The sequence below is a fragment of the Pteronotus mesoamericanus genome, unplaced genomic scaffold (assembly GCF_021234165.1).
Source record: "Pteronotus mesoamericanus isolate MK-2021 breed Mesoamerican mustached bat unplaced genomic scaffold, CSHL_Meso_final contig_265, whole genome shotgun sequence".
Classification (NCBI taxonomy): Eukaryota; Metazoa; Chordata; class Mammalia; order Chiroptera; family Mormoopidae; genus Pteronotus; species Pteronotus mesoamericanus.
Window position 1 is genome coordinate 1,938,486 of NW_026555113.1, and position 16,040 is coordinate 1,954,525.

Sequence of the window (16,040 nt, forward strand, 5' to 3'; positions counted from 1 at the left end):
CCCCCCCCCGGCCTCCTTGACGGCTGCTGTGTGTTTTTGCCTGGCCGATGACTATGTAAAAGTAAAACATAGTGCGTTTAAATTACCTTAAACACGTACGCTCGTTTACAGTTCACGAGCGTCACTTCACACAGAGCCGCCGCGGGGCGATGAAGGCCGGCGCTCCGGTTTCTGACGCTGGGTAGGCTCTGCGTGGGCGGCGGCAGCCGCAGGCCGTGGAGCCCCGGCTCCTGGGTCACCCATGGGGACCCAGGAGGCGGGGCGAAGGTCTCCCGGACGCCTCTGGGACTGAGGCTCGCCGGGCGGCAGTAGGGACTCAGGCAGGGAGACTGGCGGGAGGGACCCCAGACATCTGGCCCGGGCCCCATGGTGGAGAGAGGGGGTCGGGTGTCGGGGGCGCAGCGTGGCTTCGCTGTGGGGAGGAGGAGGGCGGGGCCTGAGCTGGCGCGGCGCGGCGTGGCCTGTGGACCAGAGGTGCGCCTCCTCAGTCACAGCAGGCCGGCCACTCGTGTTGGATGTCAGGGTCGCAGGTCCTAGGAGGGTGGTGACTGTGATGCAGGTCACTTCTTCTCTTTCATTTGAGAAAGAGAGAGGCATCGACTTGTCGTTCCACTCGTCGGTGCGTCCTTGGTGGGTCCGTGTCTGCACCCGGACGAGGGCGCAGACCTGCAGCCTCGGTGCATCAGGCTGGCGCCTCGACCGAGGGAGCTCCCGGCCGATCGGGGCGAGTGCTTTCCCGCCCGGGTTCACCCTGGGACTGGCAGCTGTGCTGGGGGCTTGCCGGCGGCTGGGAAAGGGCCCGGGGCTGTGGGCGGGGCTGCAGGAATGAGCCTTGGGGTGGGGGGCGGGGGGCGGGGTCCTGGGGCCGGGTTGCGAGGCCCAGCAGGTGGTTTCCACAGCCTGCACTGTCCCGGAAGGGAACAAATGCACCTGTGCAAAGGGGTCCGCGGGCATGGAACCCCGGAGTGTGAAGCAGCCCCGGCCCGTGTGGGGCGCCGCGTGGGGCCTGCAGGCCTGGTGTGGGGACCGTGGGGACCGGGCTGCCGCCCACCCCCGCCCCTGGGGCGCCCTGGTCCCGTCCAGGAGCTGCCATCGGCTGCGTCCCTGCTGTGCGTTCCCCCTTCTCTCAGACTCGGAGGTTCGCAGGACCCAAAGCAAAGTTTCTCTGGCTCAATCAGGGAGCCTTTAAAAAAAGACATCTCTGGTATAGTTTAGAGATTAAGTTATAAATGTTCACTTTGGAACCACCTGAAGATTGATAAAGATGCATTTGAAAAGCATTATTTTTTTTATCGATTCTTAATGTAGTAAATTACTGGCGCTGCTGGGCGGCTCGCGGAAGTGGCCGCGGTGCGGCCCCACCTGCCCCCCGACGGGGCCGCGGGCTGGGAATTGCACTCGACTGCACTCACTTATGTTAAAAGGCTTCTGCGGTAATTAATCCTTTTTATTTCAGATCATTTTGGCACAATTTCTACCTATAAACACCCATAAAACACAGACAGTTGAAAAATCCCTTACAGGTTTTTTCCATACACCTACGGCTGCTCCGCGTGACGGGCGGTTATTGATGTGGCTCGGGAACCAGCCGGTCAGCTGGCCAAGATGAAAAATGCTAAGTGGATTATTTTGCATAAAAAATAGGCAGTTTTTGAAGTTGTATAATTAACCTGTGTTTAGAAAATACCTTGATTTATGCTGACATTTGTATCTCGGTTGCATACATTATGGAAATTTAATTTATAATCCATTTAGCTGATGCAATCATAGTTTTTAGTACTATCATTTATTAGTGCTTGTATATTAAATGCTCTGAAGGTTTAAAGCTGCCTTCTGTAAAAAATTATACCTTTGCATTTACATTTTATGAGTCACAGTGGGATTCTGTTTAAAATTCAGGTGGCTCGGACCTGTTTAACAAATTCCCTGGCTTATTGTTACTAATGCAGACGTGGCGAACAATGGCCTCCGGCGCTGACCGCGCGGTGATTTACGCTCGCGGCTCGGAGGAGGCCGTCCTTCACGACGGGCCGGCGGCCGCCTCCGTGGGTCTCCGCCGCGGCCCCAGCGTTGCTCACCGGCGGCAGGGCCGGAGCCGTGGCCCCAACGTTGCTCACCGGCGGGGGCGCCGGGCCACGGCGCTTCTCGTCCCTCGGTCGGGGGCCTGTTCTGCCGGCTTCTCTAAAGTAACCGGGTCAGCGTCGGTCTTCCCTCAGGAATAAAAGCGAGAGGCTTCCGCGCCCCTGAGGTGTCGGCTGGCGGGCACACGGCGGGGTCCGCCTGCGTCTGGTGCCCTGAGCTCCATCGCCAGGGCAGCCTTTCCGGACCGAAGGCGCTGCACCCTGGGCGTTACCTAGCGGGGAGGGGGCCAGCCTGGCGCAGCCCCTGCGGGCCTGTTGGTGGTGAGGCTGCAACAAGGACCCCGGGGCGCGCGCGCCCTGCCCGGCCGCCCCGCCTGAAGCCGGTGCTCACTGTCACGGTGTCCTGGAAACCGGGCTGCTCTGGAAGACCCGGGGCCTCCCCGTCCACGAGGCCTTGCTGATGAGACAGCAACGCGGGCCACAGGCGGGCCGCGGGCGCTGCGCACAGAGCTGACGCGCTGCAGCCAGGCTCGGGGCAGGCGCAGGCGCCCAGCAGAGCAGATGCGGCCTCAGCGAGCCCCAGAGGCGGGGGGTTGTGGGAGGCGGGTGTGGAGGACCAGGCCGCGTGGTTGCAGCGGCCACCATCTCTGCCGCACCTGTGAGCCCCGCCGGTGGCGACGGCAGCCTGGGGGCAGCCTGGGGGGAGGGGGAGGACATCCTGCGTCCTGATTGGAGGGCCGTTTCACAGCTGCGGTCAGTACGGTAATTCTTCAAGCTGGACTCAAAAGTTGTGTGCCTGTCACTGCATGTAGGTCACACTTTACTATAAATAAATGCAAAAAATAATTACGCGCTGCAGTCTCTTGACGTAAAGGTAGACAGGAGTCTAAGTGAAATCGTCGTTGGTCTGGCATCAGGGAATGCGGGTTTTGGTACCCGTTTTGCCACCTGCTAACCCGCGATGTCTGGACAAGTCCCCTGAGTCCTAAGGCCTGGCCTCTTCATTTTGAACAGGGCAGGCGGACACCGGCCCCGCCAGCCGCCCGCGCATGGCCGGTGCCCTGGGAGCACTGTGCCCGCCACGGCGAGCCCGCCCCTCGAAAGAGCGGGGTCCAGTCTACGGCCATACCACCCTGAACGCGCCCGATCTCGTCTGAAAGAGCGGGGTCCCTCCCGTCGGGAGTTACATTGCTGCCAGCGCCGCCGCCGCCGCTGCCCGTCCTCGTCCTCCAAAGGCACCGTCGGGGGCAGGGTGGGTCCATGACATTTGACTTGTGACACACACACCCCCCTAAAAAAGCTCAAGTCCTCGTACCCTTACTTGTGAGTGGGGCCTTATTTGAAAGTAAGGTCTCTGCTCTGTGGTCACCCTCAGATGAGGTCACGCTCGGCTGCCATCGGCCGCCCAGGCCAGTGACGGTGTCTTTGGAGGAGAGAGAGGCTCCAACACGGGACAGCGGGGTGGGAGGGAGTGGTCGCAGCCGGGGCCACTGTGACCGGTGAGCACACCGGCAGCACCAGAGGCGGGAAGGCAGGGGAAAGGTCCTTCCCCTGGGCCTCGGGGACCGGCCTGGCCCTGGGACGCCTTGACTTCGGACCTCGAGCCCCCGAGGGGCAATAAGTCGAGCTGCGGGGCAGTAAGTTTCTGGTGTTTTAAGCCACGCAGTGCGTGGCGCTTTGTGACGGCAGCACCAGGAAGCTGATCGGGCTGCAGACCCGTCCAGAAAAGGCCCGCCAGCTGCGCTGTGGCGTGGAGGGGCGGGCGTGCTCTTCTGTTTCTAAGATTTTATTTATTTGTTTTTAGAGAGAGAGGAAGGGAGGGAGAAAGCGAGGGAGAGAAACATCGATGTACAAGAGAAGCATTGTTCGTTCTTGACCGGGCCCTGACTGGGAACCAAGCCGCGACCCAGGCCTGTGCGCTGGCTGGGCTGGCAACGCCGCGACCTTCCACTTGGTGGAACGGCCCGGGCCGCAGCGCTCAGGCTGCCAGTGCGGCTCCCACCAGCGCCATGGGTGTCAACACGCCGTGACCGCAGCCCTGAAATTCTCTGAGGGTCTGTGTGCAGCTTCCAACGCGCTGAGCGCTGCGCTGTGGCCTGGCAGGAGGTGAACTCGGCGCTTGCCGGGCGCTCACCCCCACCGTCCCGTCTCTGGCGCAGAGGAGTGCTGGAGTCGGGGTCCGGCCCGTGCCCCTTCGTATGCGCGTCTCCATTGTTAGGGGGTCTGGAGCGCATGCCTGGGAGGGGCTGACCGCTGGCCCTCGCCCCTGTTTCAGGCCCTCTACGAGAACATGCTGGTGGAGCTGCCCTTCGCAGGCTTCTTCCTGTCCAAGCTGCTGGGCACCAGCGCCGACGTGGACATCCACCACCTGGCGTCCCTGGACCCGGAGGTCTCCCGCAACCTGCTCTTCCTCAAGAGCTACGAGGGCGACGTGGAGGAGCTGGGGCTGAACTTCACCGTGGTGAACAACGACCTCGGGGAGGCTCAGGTGCGGCCGGGGCGTGGGGGGCGGGGCGCGGGGGCCGGGGCGGGGCTCCCACGCGAAGGGCTAGTTGCTGGAGGGCCTTCGCCATCCCGGGTGTCACTGTGTCTCGTTCTGTTAGGTTGTCAAGTGACCAGATGCTGGGAAGAGGCGTCTTTTCTATTCTTAGGTCCCTCGGTAATCTTCCAAATTTGGTAGTTGGGTTCTCACTACAGACATGTGGTTGTCTGTCAGTTTTGCTGTTGTTTCTCTGAGTTTTGTCACCCTTGGTTTCTGACCCAGGCTCTCCCAGGCCGGCGGCTTTGCCAGGTGTAAAGTCACCACGTGTCAGATGGGTGAGTCCACTGTGGACTCCCCCTGAAAAGGCGCCCCCTCGCCGCCTCTCCTGACCCTCCCGCAGACAAAGCGCGCCCGCCCCTGTGGTGCGCACGCTGCCGGGTGAGCTGGGGTCAGTGCCGTGTGGGTCTTTCCTGTCCCGTCACCCACGGCCAGCAGGCCGAGGCTTGATCCCCGTTCCTGGGACACTCAGCCGCTCGCTGTCCTGCTGCTGTGCTGGGCTGGGCCGGGAGGGGCGGGGAGCAGCCTGCACGTGCCAGCCGGAGAGGCCGGTGTGCGTGCGGTGAGACGCCCTGCTCGGCGCGGCGCGGCGCACAGGCCCAGGGGTGCCCGGGCGGCCTTCCCTGGGCAGCGGAGCGGGCGCGGAAGAGGCTGCGGTTCCGAGGGCGCAGGAGCGCGGGGGGCTGGGTGCTGGCGCGTCCCGGCCTCGGCTGTCGCCCCTGGGGCCGCCCCTGTGCTCAGGAAGGCCGGTCAGCTCGCTGGTCGGGGCGGCGGCCTCCGTGGGCGTGGTCAGGCCGGGTGGGGAGGGTGCAGCGAGGGGCGGCCGTCCGGGCGCTCTGGGGGCGGGCCCGGCGCTGTGAGGCCGAGCGAGGACGAGAGAGACGGAGCCGGTTTTCATCTGGATGCAGCTTAGCGGCTGTTACTGCGTTTTCTTCCGCACCAGAGAGCTGACTTCTCCACAGTGCGAATGCAGATGTTGGGAGGGCGGCGGGGTGTGGCGTCCCCGGGACTCGGGGGACGCGCGGCGCTGCCGGGCGGTCGGCCCCCTGAGGGCCCGCCGAGGCCTGGGCTCCCGGCACGGTTCCGCTTCCGCTGTGCAGGCCAGCACCGCGTTAGAGCTCCCAACAGCACCGGGACCCGACCCTGAGAGCCGAAATGTGGCCTTAAAATGTCCCCGGGGCCCAGGGACAGTCGGTCCCACTGGGCGAGAGGTCACAGAGGGTGATGCACGGCGATGACACCAAAGGGTCTAATCGGACAAAGTAAGAAAGTCACGGCTAAAGCATCTACTTCAGGGGGGATCTTACAGGTTTCTGTAGAAATAGATAGAAAAACGTAGTCCTCTGTGCAGGTTTTTAAGTTTATAAAATTCCATGATTTAAAGATCTGTAATATGCAAATACTTCATTATGTTGGCAGGTTCTGTTAGTTAATCTTCCCTTTTAAAATAATGGTTTTGCTCTCAAATTTGTTTTCTTCAGTATAATCAATGTGGCTGTCTGTCAGCCTGCTCTCAAGCGCACGTGAAGCCTCAGGCCACCGACCGGCACGCACCCCTCCCCCGGGAAGGGCCCGGCGACCGAGAAGGGCCGTGCACAACACCTGTCACGGAGCCCAGCCTTGGACTGGAGTCAGGGGACCGAGGAGCAGTCCCACCAGCTTCCAGCTTCGCTCTGTGACCTTGGGCCAGTCAGAGGCCCCTCCTCAAGTTCAGAGGCTGCTCCAGGGATGGGTGCGCTGGGCGGGGGCCCGGCTGCTGGGCGGGGCCCGGGCCTGGTCTGTGCCCAGAGATGCAGGGGTGCCCCACAGGCGGACGCCTTGGGACCAAGTTGACGTTACGTTAAACCTCCGTGGTTGGGTAGGTGTACGTAGCCTGAGAGGAGTGTAAAGGACTGAGCGTGACCAAGTTTGTGTTTTGGAAACGTCCCTACTGTCTGGTGGCGGCGGGGGGACCTTCAGCTGAAACGGATGGCCTGGCAGGTCCCCTGCCCTCCGAACCACGGGAGCACCCGCCTTTGTCCCCTGCCCTTAGCCCACGTCAGGGGCCACTGGGCTTCACCTGTTGAACCGGAGCCTGAGCCAGCTGGTGACGCGGGGCCTGTCGGGAGCGGCCCGGCGGGTGGGGGGTACAGCCCCTGCCGAGTGCGGGGACAGCGGCTCGGCTCCGAGGACGGGCCCCGGAGCGGGGGCAGCCGCCCAGCTGGCGCTGGCGGACTCAGGGTGACTTAGGGAAGCCCTCCGGCGGATTTCAGAGCCGCCTCTCTGCAAAGTGAGGAGATGGGGAAGCCATTGCTCAGAGGGCGTGGTGTCGTCTTCGTTTCCAAGAGAAGGGGAGGCGCCCACCGCCCGCAGTCTGAGCGCCCCCGCGGTTTGACCCAGCAGCCTGCCTGCCGCCCGCCCGGGGGCCCAGCACGCCCGCCCTGCCACGTCGCTCGGCTCCCCGCCCCCGCGGCCGCTCACCCCGCGGCGTCCTGCTCAGCCTGGATCGATTGTCTCTCTCCCTCCGTGGCCTGGACTGTGTCATCCAAGTGCATCGGGAAGGCCTTGGGTTTTTTTGTTTGTTTGTTTGTTTTTAAGTAGCAGTAAACAGGGAGCTTAAAAGCGCACTCTCGGAAATGAGGCTTAAGTGCTGACCGTGACTGCGGGGCCCCGCCAGCCGCTTCCTTTTCAGGCGCTCGCGGAACCGTCGCCTCCTCCCCAGGGGCGGAAGAGCGGGGGCGGATGGCTTGCCTGTGGTGGCCACCCTGGCCACGGCCACGCTCTGAGGAGGGCGGGGCCGCAGGTCCGGGGAGTGCACGGCGCAGCGGCGGAGCGCGGTTCTTGTCAAGTCTGCCCTCGTGGGGACGCATGGCTCAGCCACCTCCAGCAGCAGCAGTGCCGTGTGGGAGACGGTGCTGGCGGGAGCCCTCGGTCCACGTGGCCTCGGTTCCAGAGCCGCACACTCCCTGGGGTGTGCCCCACCCTCTGCCCTCCGGGGAGCGCTTCCTTCAGAGCTGGACCCTCCGGGGCTCTGATGTTGTAAATGGAAGCACCGTGGGGACCGCTGCTGCGCCCCGTCCTCCTGTGGCGCGGGCAGGGAGGTCAGCCCCGTGCACGGGCCGAGCCGCTCGGGCCCCGTTCGCAAAGCAGCGCCGTCCAGCTTCCTGGAGGTCTGGCGTTTCTGGCGTCTGGTACCCATAGTCCTGCTTCGAGAATTTTAAGACCCGCGTTTTAATGTTCACAGGTCGTTGAGCTGAAGTTTGGTGGGAAAGACATCCCCGTCACCAGCGCGAACCGCATCGCCTACATCCACCTGGTGGCCGACTACAGGCTGAACAGGCAGATCCGCCCGCACTGCCTGGCCTTCCGCCAGGGCCTGGCCAACGTGGTCGACCTCGAGTGGCTGCGCATGTTCGACCAGCAGGAGATCCAGGTCCGCGCCACTGCGCCTGGGGCTCTCGCGGCCGGCACGGCCCCTCGCGCCGTCCCCGCGTTCACAGTCGATGTGTTTTCAGGTGCTGATCTCGGGGGCGCAGGTTCCCATAAGCCTAGAGGACCTGAAGTCCTTCACAAACTATTCAGGTACGTCGCCACCACGTGCCCTTGGTCCCGAAAGCATCACCGACGACCCCGCTTCTGCGGGGGCTCTGACGCCCGTTCTTGGGCAGGCAGCACACCTCCAACCCTGGGGCGGGGCGGGGCGGGGGTGGGGAGGCCGCAGCGGCCCTGCAGCTGCGCGCGGGCGGCTTCTCTCCTGCATCGGTGTTTCTCCCGCCCCCGTCTTCTGTCTGAAAGCTGAAGAAACGTCTGCCAGGCAGAGCTCAAGGGGTTTTTTTTTTTTCATTTTTTTAATGAGAGAAGCCCAGAAATTAAATGGCTTACTAAAGGATATGAACATTTTTGAGGTGAAATTAGAATAAATATGGCTCAGAGGAAACAGTATGAATCTTTTAATATAGTTGAAGGGTGCATTTTACCCTGTTTAGCCTCTGTTTTCACTGTCGAAAACTATGCAGAATCTTAAATGTGTATTTTAAAAATGATTTGCAAATGTGAGCCATTGAATCCATCTTTATTGTGTGCATGGACATGTTAAATAAAATACTTTAAGTACAGTCTTAATTAAATCAGGTGATTGATCAGTATGTGTCATATGACTTTGTATCTAAATACGAAAGTAAGCCCTGGCTGGGTGGCTCAGTGGACTAAGCGCCGGCCTGCGAACCAAAGGGTCGTCAGTTGGATTCCCAGTCAGGGCCCAGGCCTGGGTTGCAGGCCAGGTCCCCAGTGGCGGGGCATGCGAGAGGCAACCACACATTCATTGATGCTTCTCTTTTCTTCCCTTCCCCTCTGCCTAAAAATAAATAAATAAAATATTTAAAATAAATAAATAGGAAAGTAAACTTGAATAAGAGAAAAGGAAAAATAGTAGTCCTGAGATGGAAGTCATTTTCGCTTCTCTCAAATTTTTTCTCTATTACGTGAATATTGTATACACTGTGCATAATTAACTTTTTAAAACCAAGGACAATTACTTTAAATCCATTTCAGTTTTAGAAAATGGTAGTAATCATTCACAATTAATGAAATAACAGGTGACTTTTTTCCCTCATTGTACTGCTTTTGGAAAGTCTTCCCTGAGGACATGTTTGTGGGGTTTGGGGGCCAAACCTGAGCGTGAGAAGAGCGATCTCCCACGCCCGCACCGGGGGCAGAGCCTGCGGCCTGCCGGCCCCACCGGCCGGGGCAGCTGCGTTCCTTTTCATGTTTAAGCGATAAAAGTGTCTCCTGTGCAAGACTTCCAGCTGTGGCTGAATGAGGAGAGGCTTTCTCTCTTCAAAGATCAGTATTAGCCTGATGTCAAAGGCAGACAAAAGTAACACAGAAAAAGAAATGACAGATCACAATCCCTCATGACCATAGAAGCCAAACTCAGGAGAGTAAACTGTTGAGGTCAGCAGCGCACACCCGTGATCAACGCAGGGAGCGCCTGTCCCGAGACTGCCAGGGCGCACGACCGCCAGGGCCGCGGCTGCGTGCGCAGTGCGGGCGGCGCGGCAGCTGCAAAGGATGGGGCGCCATTGCCGGGTGTCGGGACCTCTCCTGCCCGGGCAGGGCGGTGCTGCTCTGAACCGGACACGGTCGTCCAGAACATTCACAGCTGACGTCACAGGGAGCGGCGGAGGCCGTGTGCTCTCTGCTCGGTCACCGCAGCCGACGTGGCGTGGGGCTTCGAGCCAGCGCGGTGCGGTGACACGGGCAGGGAGGCGGGGCCGGCAGCCTCCCCCTCGGACAAGAAAACACGGAAGAAGTACAACTTCTCATGACCACGTGACCAAAAGAAAAAAACCACTGGAGCTCATAAAGAATTTCAGCAAATTGCAACATAGATCAGTCTACAGAAACCAGTTCTGTTTCCACATGTAACTGAAGAATGGATTACTAAAGCAGTTTTATTCAAAGCAGCATCAGAAAGAGTAAAGCACAGCTTTAGCAAAGTAAGCGCAAGACTTGTAAGCGGTTTAGAGAAAACCTACGTGAGTGGAGGGTGGTCCGTTTTCGTGGATCGGAGGACTCAGTGGTGCTCATGTCATTCTCTCCAGATGAATCCATGAGTTCAGTGTAACTCCTATCAAAATATCAGCAGGCTGAACGGAAATCAGCAGATTGGTTTGAAATTTTATGTGGACATGTAAAGGACCTAAAATAGCCAAAATAATTCCGTAGCATGGAGTTGGGCTCTGAGCGCGTGCGGTAGAGCCACGGCGGCAGGGCACAGGGCGCCGCCGGGCCTTCAGAAACGCGCCCGTCTGTTGCACTGGCTGGGTTTTCTGCTGGTCGCCGCTGCTGGGACGAGGCCCACAGAGAGAGGTGTGAGCGGGCCTCCCTGCTCACCCCATGCGGGGTCGCGGGGTCGCGGGCCCAGGGGCAAAGCTGCTGGCCCGGCGTGGGAAGGAAGACCTTCGTGCTTTGCGTCAGGCAGTTGCGCACCAGAGCGTGATCCAGAAAAAAGATGTAGATGGAAAAGTGGACTTCCTCAACGTAACAGCCTTGTGCTTCAAAAGATGCCATTGAGGAAGTGAAAAGACAGGCCACAGACGGGGAAAATGCTTTAAAGGAACGCGCGCGCGCGTGCGCTCGGGGTTGGGGGGGGTGACAGGTTGGCAAGGACGGGCCAGAACGAACCCTCGGTCCTCGCTGCCGGGGACATCCAGCAGCCGCTCTGGAGGACGGTCTGGTGGTTCCCCGGGGCTCAGCAGGGGCCCGCCGGGCGTCCCACGCAAAGGCCCTCGGGGGCTGCACTGCTCGCGGGGCGGGGGTGGGGGGCAGGGGCAGACGCCCTGCCCTTGCAGACGGGGACTCTTATGTGAAGGAGCGAAGCTCAGACATGTCACGACTTAGCAACCCTGGCAGCCCCTGCGGAGTGACGTGAGCCCGGCACGCACAGAGGCGGGCGCAGAGGGACACATGCCGTAGAGCTCGGCCCCGAGAGGCCCGCAGGGCCCCTCCTCCTGGACGCGGGCCGAGCAGCGCTGCGGGGACTTCGGGACTGGGTGGGGTGCGGCCTCCGGCCCGTGAACAGCCTCCGTGCAGGCGGGCGTCAGCCTGGACGCCCTGGCGCACACGGCAGGTCCTGGCGGCCGGGGGGCAGGGGGCGAGGCGTTTCCTGAGAAAGTGGAAATGTCTTGGAGCTGCACTGTGCGGTGGCTGAGAAGCCTGTATGTCTGCTACAGTCACTTACATACACGGGCACACGTGTGAGTGCGTGTGTATCTGCCCTTTCTGTAATTAATTCACTCTGATCTGAACTTGAACTCTAATGTTTATGCAAAAGCGAATAATCTAAGGTCACATTGACCCCACTGTCAAGTCATAAGTGTAGAAAACTGAAATCAATCCAGTCTTTCCTTTGCCAAGGAATTGTCTCGGGTTGTTTGCATTTCCCCGTCTGCATAGAGGCTTACACCTTTAATGATCTTAGCTATTCCAGTAAATAGTTTTAAAATATTATCATATTCATTTTGGTGCCAATTAATGCACTTAAGATATTTTATTGATGTTATTTCTGTAGTATATTAACAATGAGGGAACAATATAAGGCAATTATTTCAGTTTTAGGAAGCACTTAAGCAGATTAAAAGCTGTAAGTAGCCGATACCGCACTTGAGAACAGGGACCTAATCATCAGCCACGGCCGGGGCCTGGCTGCCGGTCCGGTGAGGGAGCATGTCGACGCTGGGGCGGGTGGGCAGGACAGGTGGCCCTGCCTGGGGTAGAGGCCCCCTGTCTGCCTGTGTGACCTCGAGGGACTCCTGCTGCTCGGGGTCTGCGCCTCGGGGCCGCCCCGAGCTCCCCGCGCCCCCGACACAGCCCCTGTGCTGTGGGGCGTCCTGTGACTGCAGGGCGTTCCTCCCAAAGGCTCTGTCCCCTCGGAGCCTGCACGCCGCCCCAGGAACAGTGAGCGGCGTGGGGGGGTGGCCGTCCGCCACGGGCCCTGGCCCCCTGCGGGGCGGAAGGTGCCGTGCCCTCCCGTGTGGGCGCTCGGGCCTGGGGGGCCCCTTATGCACATGGCTTGCTTACAGGGGAACGTGCTCGTTTTGTCAGGAGGCTACTCTGCCGACCACCCTGTGATCCGAGTCTTCTGGCGCGTGGTGGAGGGGTTCACGGACGAGGAGAAGCGCAAGCTGCTCAAGTTCGTCACCAGCTGCTCCCGGCCCCCGCTCCTGGGATTCAAGGTACCGCCTCTGCGCCTGTGCTTCGCCTCGCGCCCCCTGTGGGAGGGCAGCGGAGGCCACGCGGGGCCCCGTGGCGTCGCGGCGGCGGCAGCTGCTCCGCTGTGCGGGTCTGCACCCCGGGCCTGGTGCGTCCGCTGTCCTCCCGCACCCACGGCGGCCGCCTGGGGCCGAGATGCCCGTGAGGGCGGGACGCCGCGTCCACGGTGCCGGCGCTGACGCCAGCACCGTCCCCCGAGCCTGCCGTGCGTCTCAGGCTGTGCCGCCCGAGAGGAGACACGCGCTAAAAGCGGGGGCGGGGTGTGCGGGGCGAGTGGCACCTGAGCAGAAGCACTTTTTTCCCTGGTGGTTACCTGGGCCCGTTGAGCCGTTTCAAATCCATAGAAAAGCTGCGGGAATTGGGCGGGGACGCCACCTCCCAGGTGGCGGTTGTCCTCGCTGGCCGCCCTGGCTCCGCGCGCTCTGGGCTGCTCTTCTGCCCCCGGCCCCCCCATCCCCCGCACCAGGGCAAGGTGAGGTGTCAGCTTTTCTGCTGTTCCTTGAAACTCACACGCCTCCCTTAACCGCAGCCGAGCTGCCCAAGGTGGGCTGGCTCCCGCCCCGCAGACCCCGTGGCCCCCGCGGCCCCAGAACTGCCAGGAGCCGCACTCTGCGGGGGTGGCAGTCAGGGGCCCGATGCAGCCTGACGTCCTGGCCCCGGCTGCGCGCTGCCTCGCCGGCCTCTCCACAGGCGCAGGCCGGCTGGCCCGACTGGCCCTCAGCGTGCGGGGCGAGTCCGTCCCGGGAAGGTGCCCGAGAGATGGCAGCGTGGTTCCCCTGGGGGCGCTCACAAGACCACGCACCGGGGACCGGCCCCACGTCTGTCCCCAGGTGCTAGGGGCCCCTGTGTGGCCCAGCACCCAGGGGGTCCACCTGGCATTTCCATAGAGACAAGCAGGGCAGGGCAGGGCCTGCCTAGGGCAGAGCGCAAGCCGGATGTGGGGGCAGTGGTGCTCCCCCAGACCCGGCCTGCGGGGGGCGGTGCAGCTCAGCGCTGGTGTGTGCGCGGGGGCAGACCCACCCGCAGGGGTCGGCTGCCTGCAGGCCGCCAGGAAGGCCCCGGAAGCGCCCGGAGCTGCGCGGGACTCTGTAGGAAGCCCGAGGCGCTGGCCTGGGGCCGGGTCTTTTCAGCGACCTGCAGGGTTTTAGACCAGGCCCAGGCGGGGCGCCCACAGGGACCAGCCAGTGACCACGTCGTAAGTGCAGCAAATGATCTCCTCCACTAACGTCAATAAATAAAAACCAAAATAAATAAAATCTACTAAATGTGAAATGTAAGAGTTTTCAAAGATTTCTGCAGCTCTTATCAGTTAGGCCTCAAATGTGGAGAAACCATCTGCCCTGCACGCATTCCCGTGAGCTGGGCGCGGGCGAAGGGCGGACAGAGCTGCGGCCACGGGGAGCCCGTCTCCCCGCGGCTGTAGCCCGTGACCGAGGCGCCGCCGACCTCAGCTGCGAGCCTCCTCCCTGCCGGCCTATTGGAAAAGAGCGACACCCACTAAAGCTAAGTAAAGTTCAGTGTGTTTAATGAACGTGGTGGTCACAGACAGAAGAACCGTCAAAGCGCCGTGGGGGGTGGCGAAGTTGCCGTCCGGCGCACAGGGCCGTGCGGGCTCTCCTCGCTGAGTGCGTGCGGATTCCCATCGCGCTCCTAGTTATGCAGAAGCCGCGCTGGCCCTCCCGTGTCGGGGAGGGACTGCATTTTCTGCACTTGAAGGCTCCAAGTAGGGAGTTCCATTAGCATTATGAAGGAAACACTAAAATGTGGCACTTAATGCGAACTATCTCTCATGCTGTCATTCCTCGAGTCACATGACCGGTGACCCTGCGCTCGCCAGCCCCCCTTCACCGGCCGTTTCCATCGAGGCGGGCGCTTTTATTTCACTTGATTTGAGCAGCTGAGAAGAGCGTCCCGCCCAGAGCGCCGAGTCACCGCAGCCGAGGCGACAGACGCTCTTCCTGCTTCTCTCTTGGTTCCTGCGCTGACGTTTTTATGAGACATTTAAAGTCTCCTGGAAACTAGAGTTAGAAAGAAGGTGCTGGTTCTTCCGCCCCAGCCACAGGCAGCACGTATGGTCCCCGCGCAGCTGCGTTTGACAGGCGAGGAGCCTGGGGCCTCTGCTCAGCGGCGCCAAGCGCGCGCCCGCGGGTCCCTGCCGGAGCGGCTGCATGGCCCCGGCTCGCCCTCTGGGTCCTGCCGCCACGGTCAGCAGGCCCTTGTGTGCCGCTCTCTTCCAGGAGCTGTACCCCGCCTTCTGCATCCACAACGGTGGCTCTGACCTCGAGCGGCTGCCCACGGCCAGCACCTGCATGAACCTGCTGAAGCTCCCCGAGTTCCAGGACGAGGCCCTGCTGCGAAGCAAGCTGCTCTACGCCATCGAGTGCGCCGCCGGCTTCGAGCTGAGCTGAGCCGAGCCGCCCGCTGGTCGACCCTCCGCCCAGAAGCTGCGCCGCCGCCCCCGCCGTCGTGAGTAGCTGCTCCCGGGCCGGCCGCCGCGGACGCTCAGGCTGCACCCCACGGCTCTCCTGCGCCCCTTGTCTGTCACCCCCTTCACTTTTTAAATGATTTAGGTTGTGGTCCCTTGTTTAGATGGACATTGCTTTTCAGATAACTTAAAGTAACAGATGTTACGTGCCATGCGGCTAATTTAGTGATTTTGCCAAGAAGAGCACAGTTTTAGGACTAGTGGCAACTCAGTGAAAATAACCAAAGATGCAGCTTTGGCTTTGCTGATGGGTCCCAGGCCTGCGTGGGCGGGGGTTCTGGGCGGGGCTCCCGGCCCGCACGGGTCCGTGGGCTCTGGGCTGCGGGGCGCAGGGTCTGGGAGGCGGGGAGCTGACTCAGGGGCCACAGCGTGTCCTGCGTGGCGGAGCTGTTTACAAGCCTGACGGTTCAAACTAAAGGCGTTTTTCCTGCTGCCTTTTCCCAAAGCGGCGAGGTTTGGAGAAGAGATACGTGATGGTATTTTATTTGTGCTTTTTAAGCCGTTTCTCCCGAGCGGGACTAGCACGCTGCTTCCAGGGGTCCCACCGACCCGCATCGTGGCGGCTCGGACATGGCCGTGCAGGGCGTGTGCACGGCGGGCGCTGCCTTCCTCCCCTCCTGTCCCCCTCGGTGCCGGGAGAGCTTTCGGGCGGGGTCCGCCCGGGGCCCACGGCGCGCATGCGACCTGCGGCGACTCGCACGAAGAGGCGCGGAGACGGGTCCAGTCACTTGAACCAAAGGGGCGGCTGCGCCTTCGCCCGCTCGCCCGGCCGCCGTCCTCGCCCTGGAGGTCGGGGACTGGCCCCGCTCCCGCACCCTCCACCCCCCAACGGTGCTGCTTTGAAGGAAGACGGGACAGCCCCCAAACGCGCTTCGGGGGAGGCGTGCTGGGATTCCCGCGCGATAGGCACTTTATCGGGACCGACTTGTTGCTGGGAGGCCCGAGGCTCCGGGCTCGGGGCGGGGCCCTGGCGGGCGCCGCGTCCCTGTCCGCGCGGCTCCGGGCTGCCCCTGAATTGACCAGATGAGCAATATACATTTAAATGTGGGGAACTGAACGACACTTTTAAGACAATGACCATTATCAAAACAAATGTATAATTTCTTAATTTGAATAAATTAAGTGTTAAATGCTATTTGTAGTCTTGATACACAGAAATAAAATAATTAGGGTTTGTCCTTGG

At 61.4% G+C, this 16,040-nt stretch overlaps 1 protein-coding gene across 1 annotated transcript in view; it reads left to right on the forward strand.

Annotated features, from left to right (window-relative positions):
- Positions 1 to 16,025, forward strand: part of UBE3C (ubiquitin protein ligase E3C) — a 72,801-nt gene extending 56,776 nt beyond the window's left edge. Inside the window, exons 19-23 of the mRNA XM_054574785.1 lie at positions 4,357 to 4,569; positions 7,844 to 8,032; positions 8,115 to 8,181; positions 12,205 to 12,335; positions 14,610 to 16,025. Of these exons, the coding sequence (XP_054430760.1) occupies positions 4,357 to 4,569; positions 7,844 to 8,032; positions 8,115 to 8,181; positions 12,205 to 12,335; positions 14,610 to 14,780 (771 nt within the window). The 3' untranslated portion in view covers positions 14,781 to 16,025. The remainder of the gene's footprint in view (positions 1 to 4,356; positions 4,570 to 7,843; positions 8,033 to 8,114; positions 8,182 to 12,204; positions 12,336 to 14,609) is intronic.
- The last annotated feature ends 15 nt before the right edge of the window (positions 16,026 to 16,040 follow it).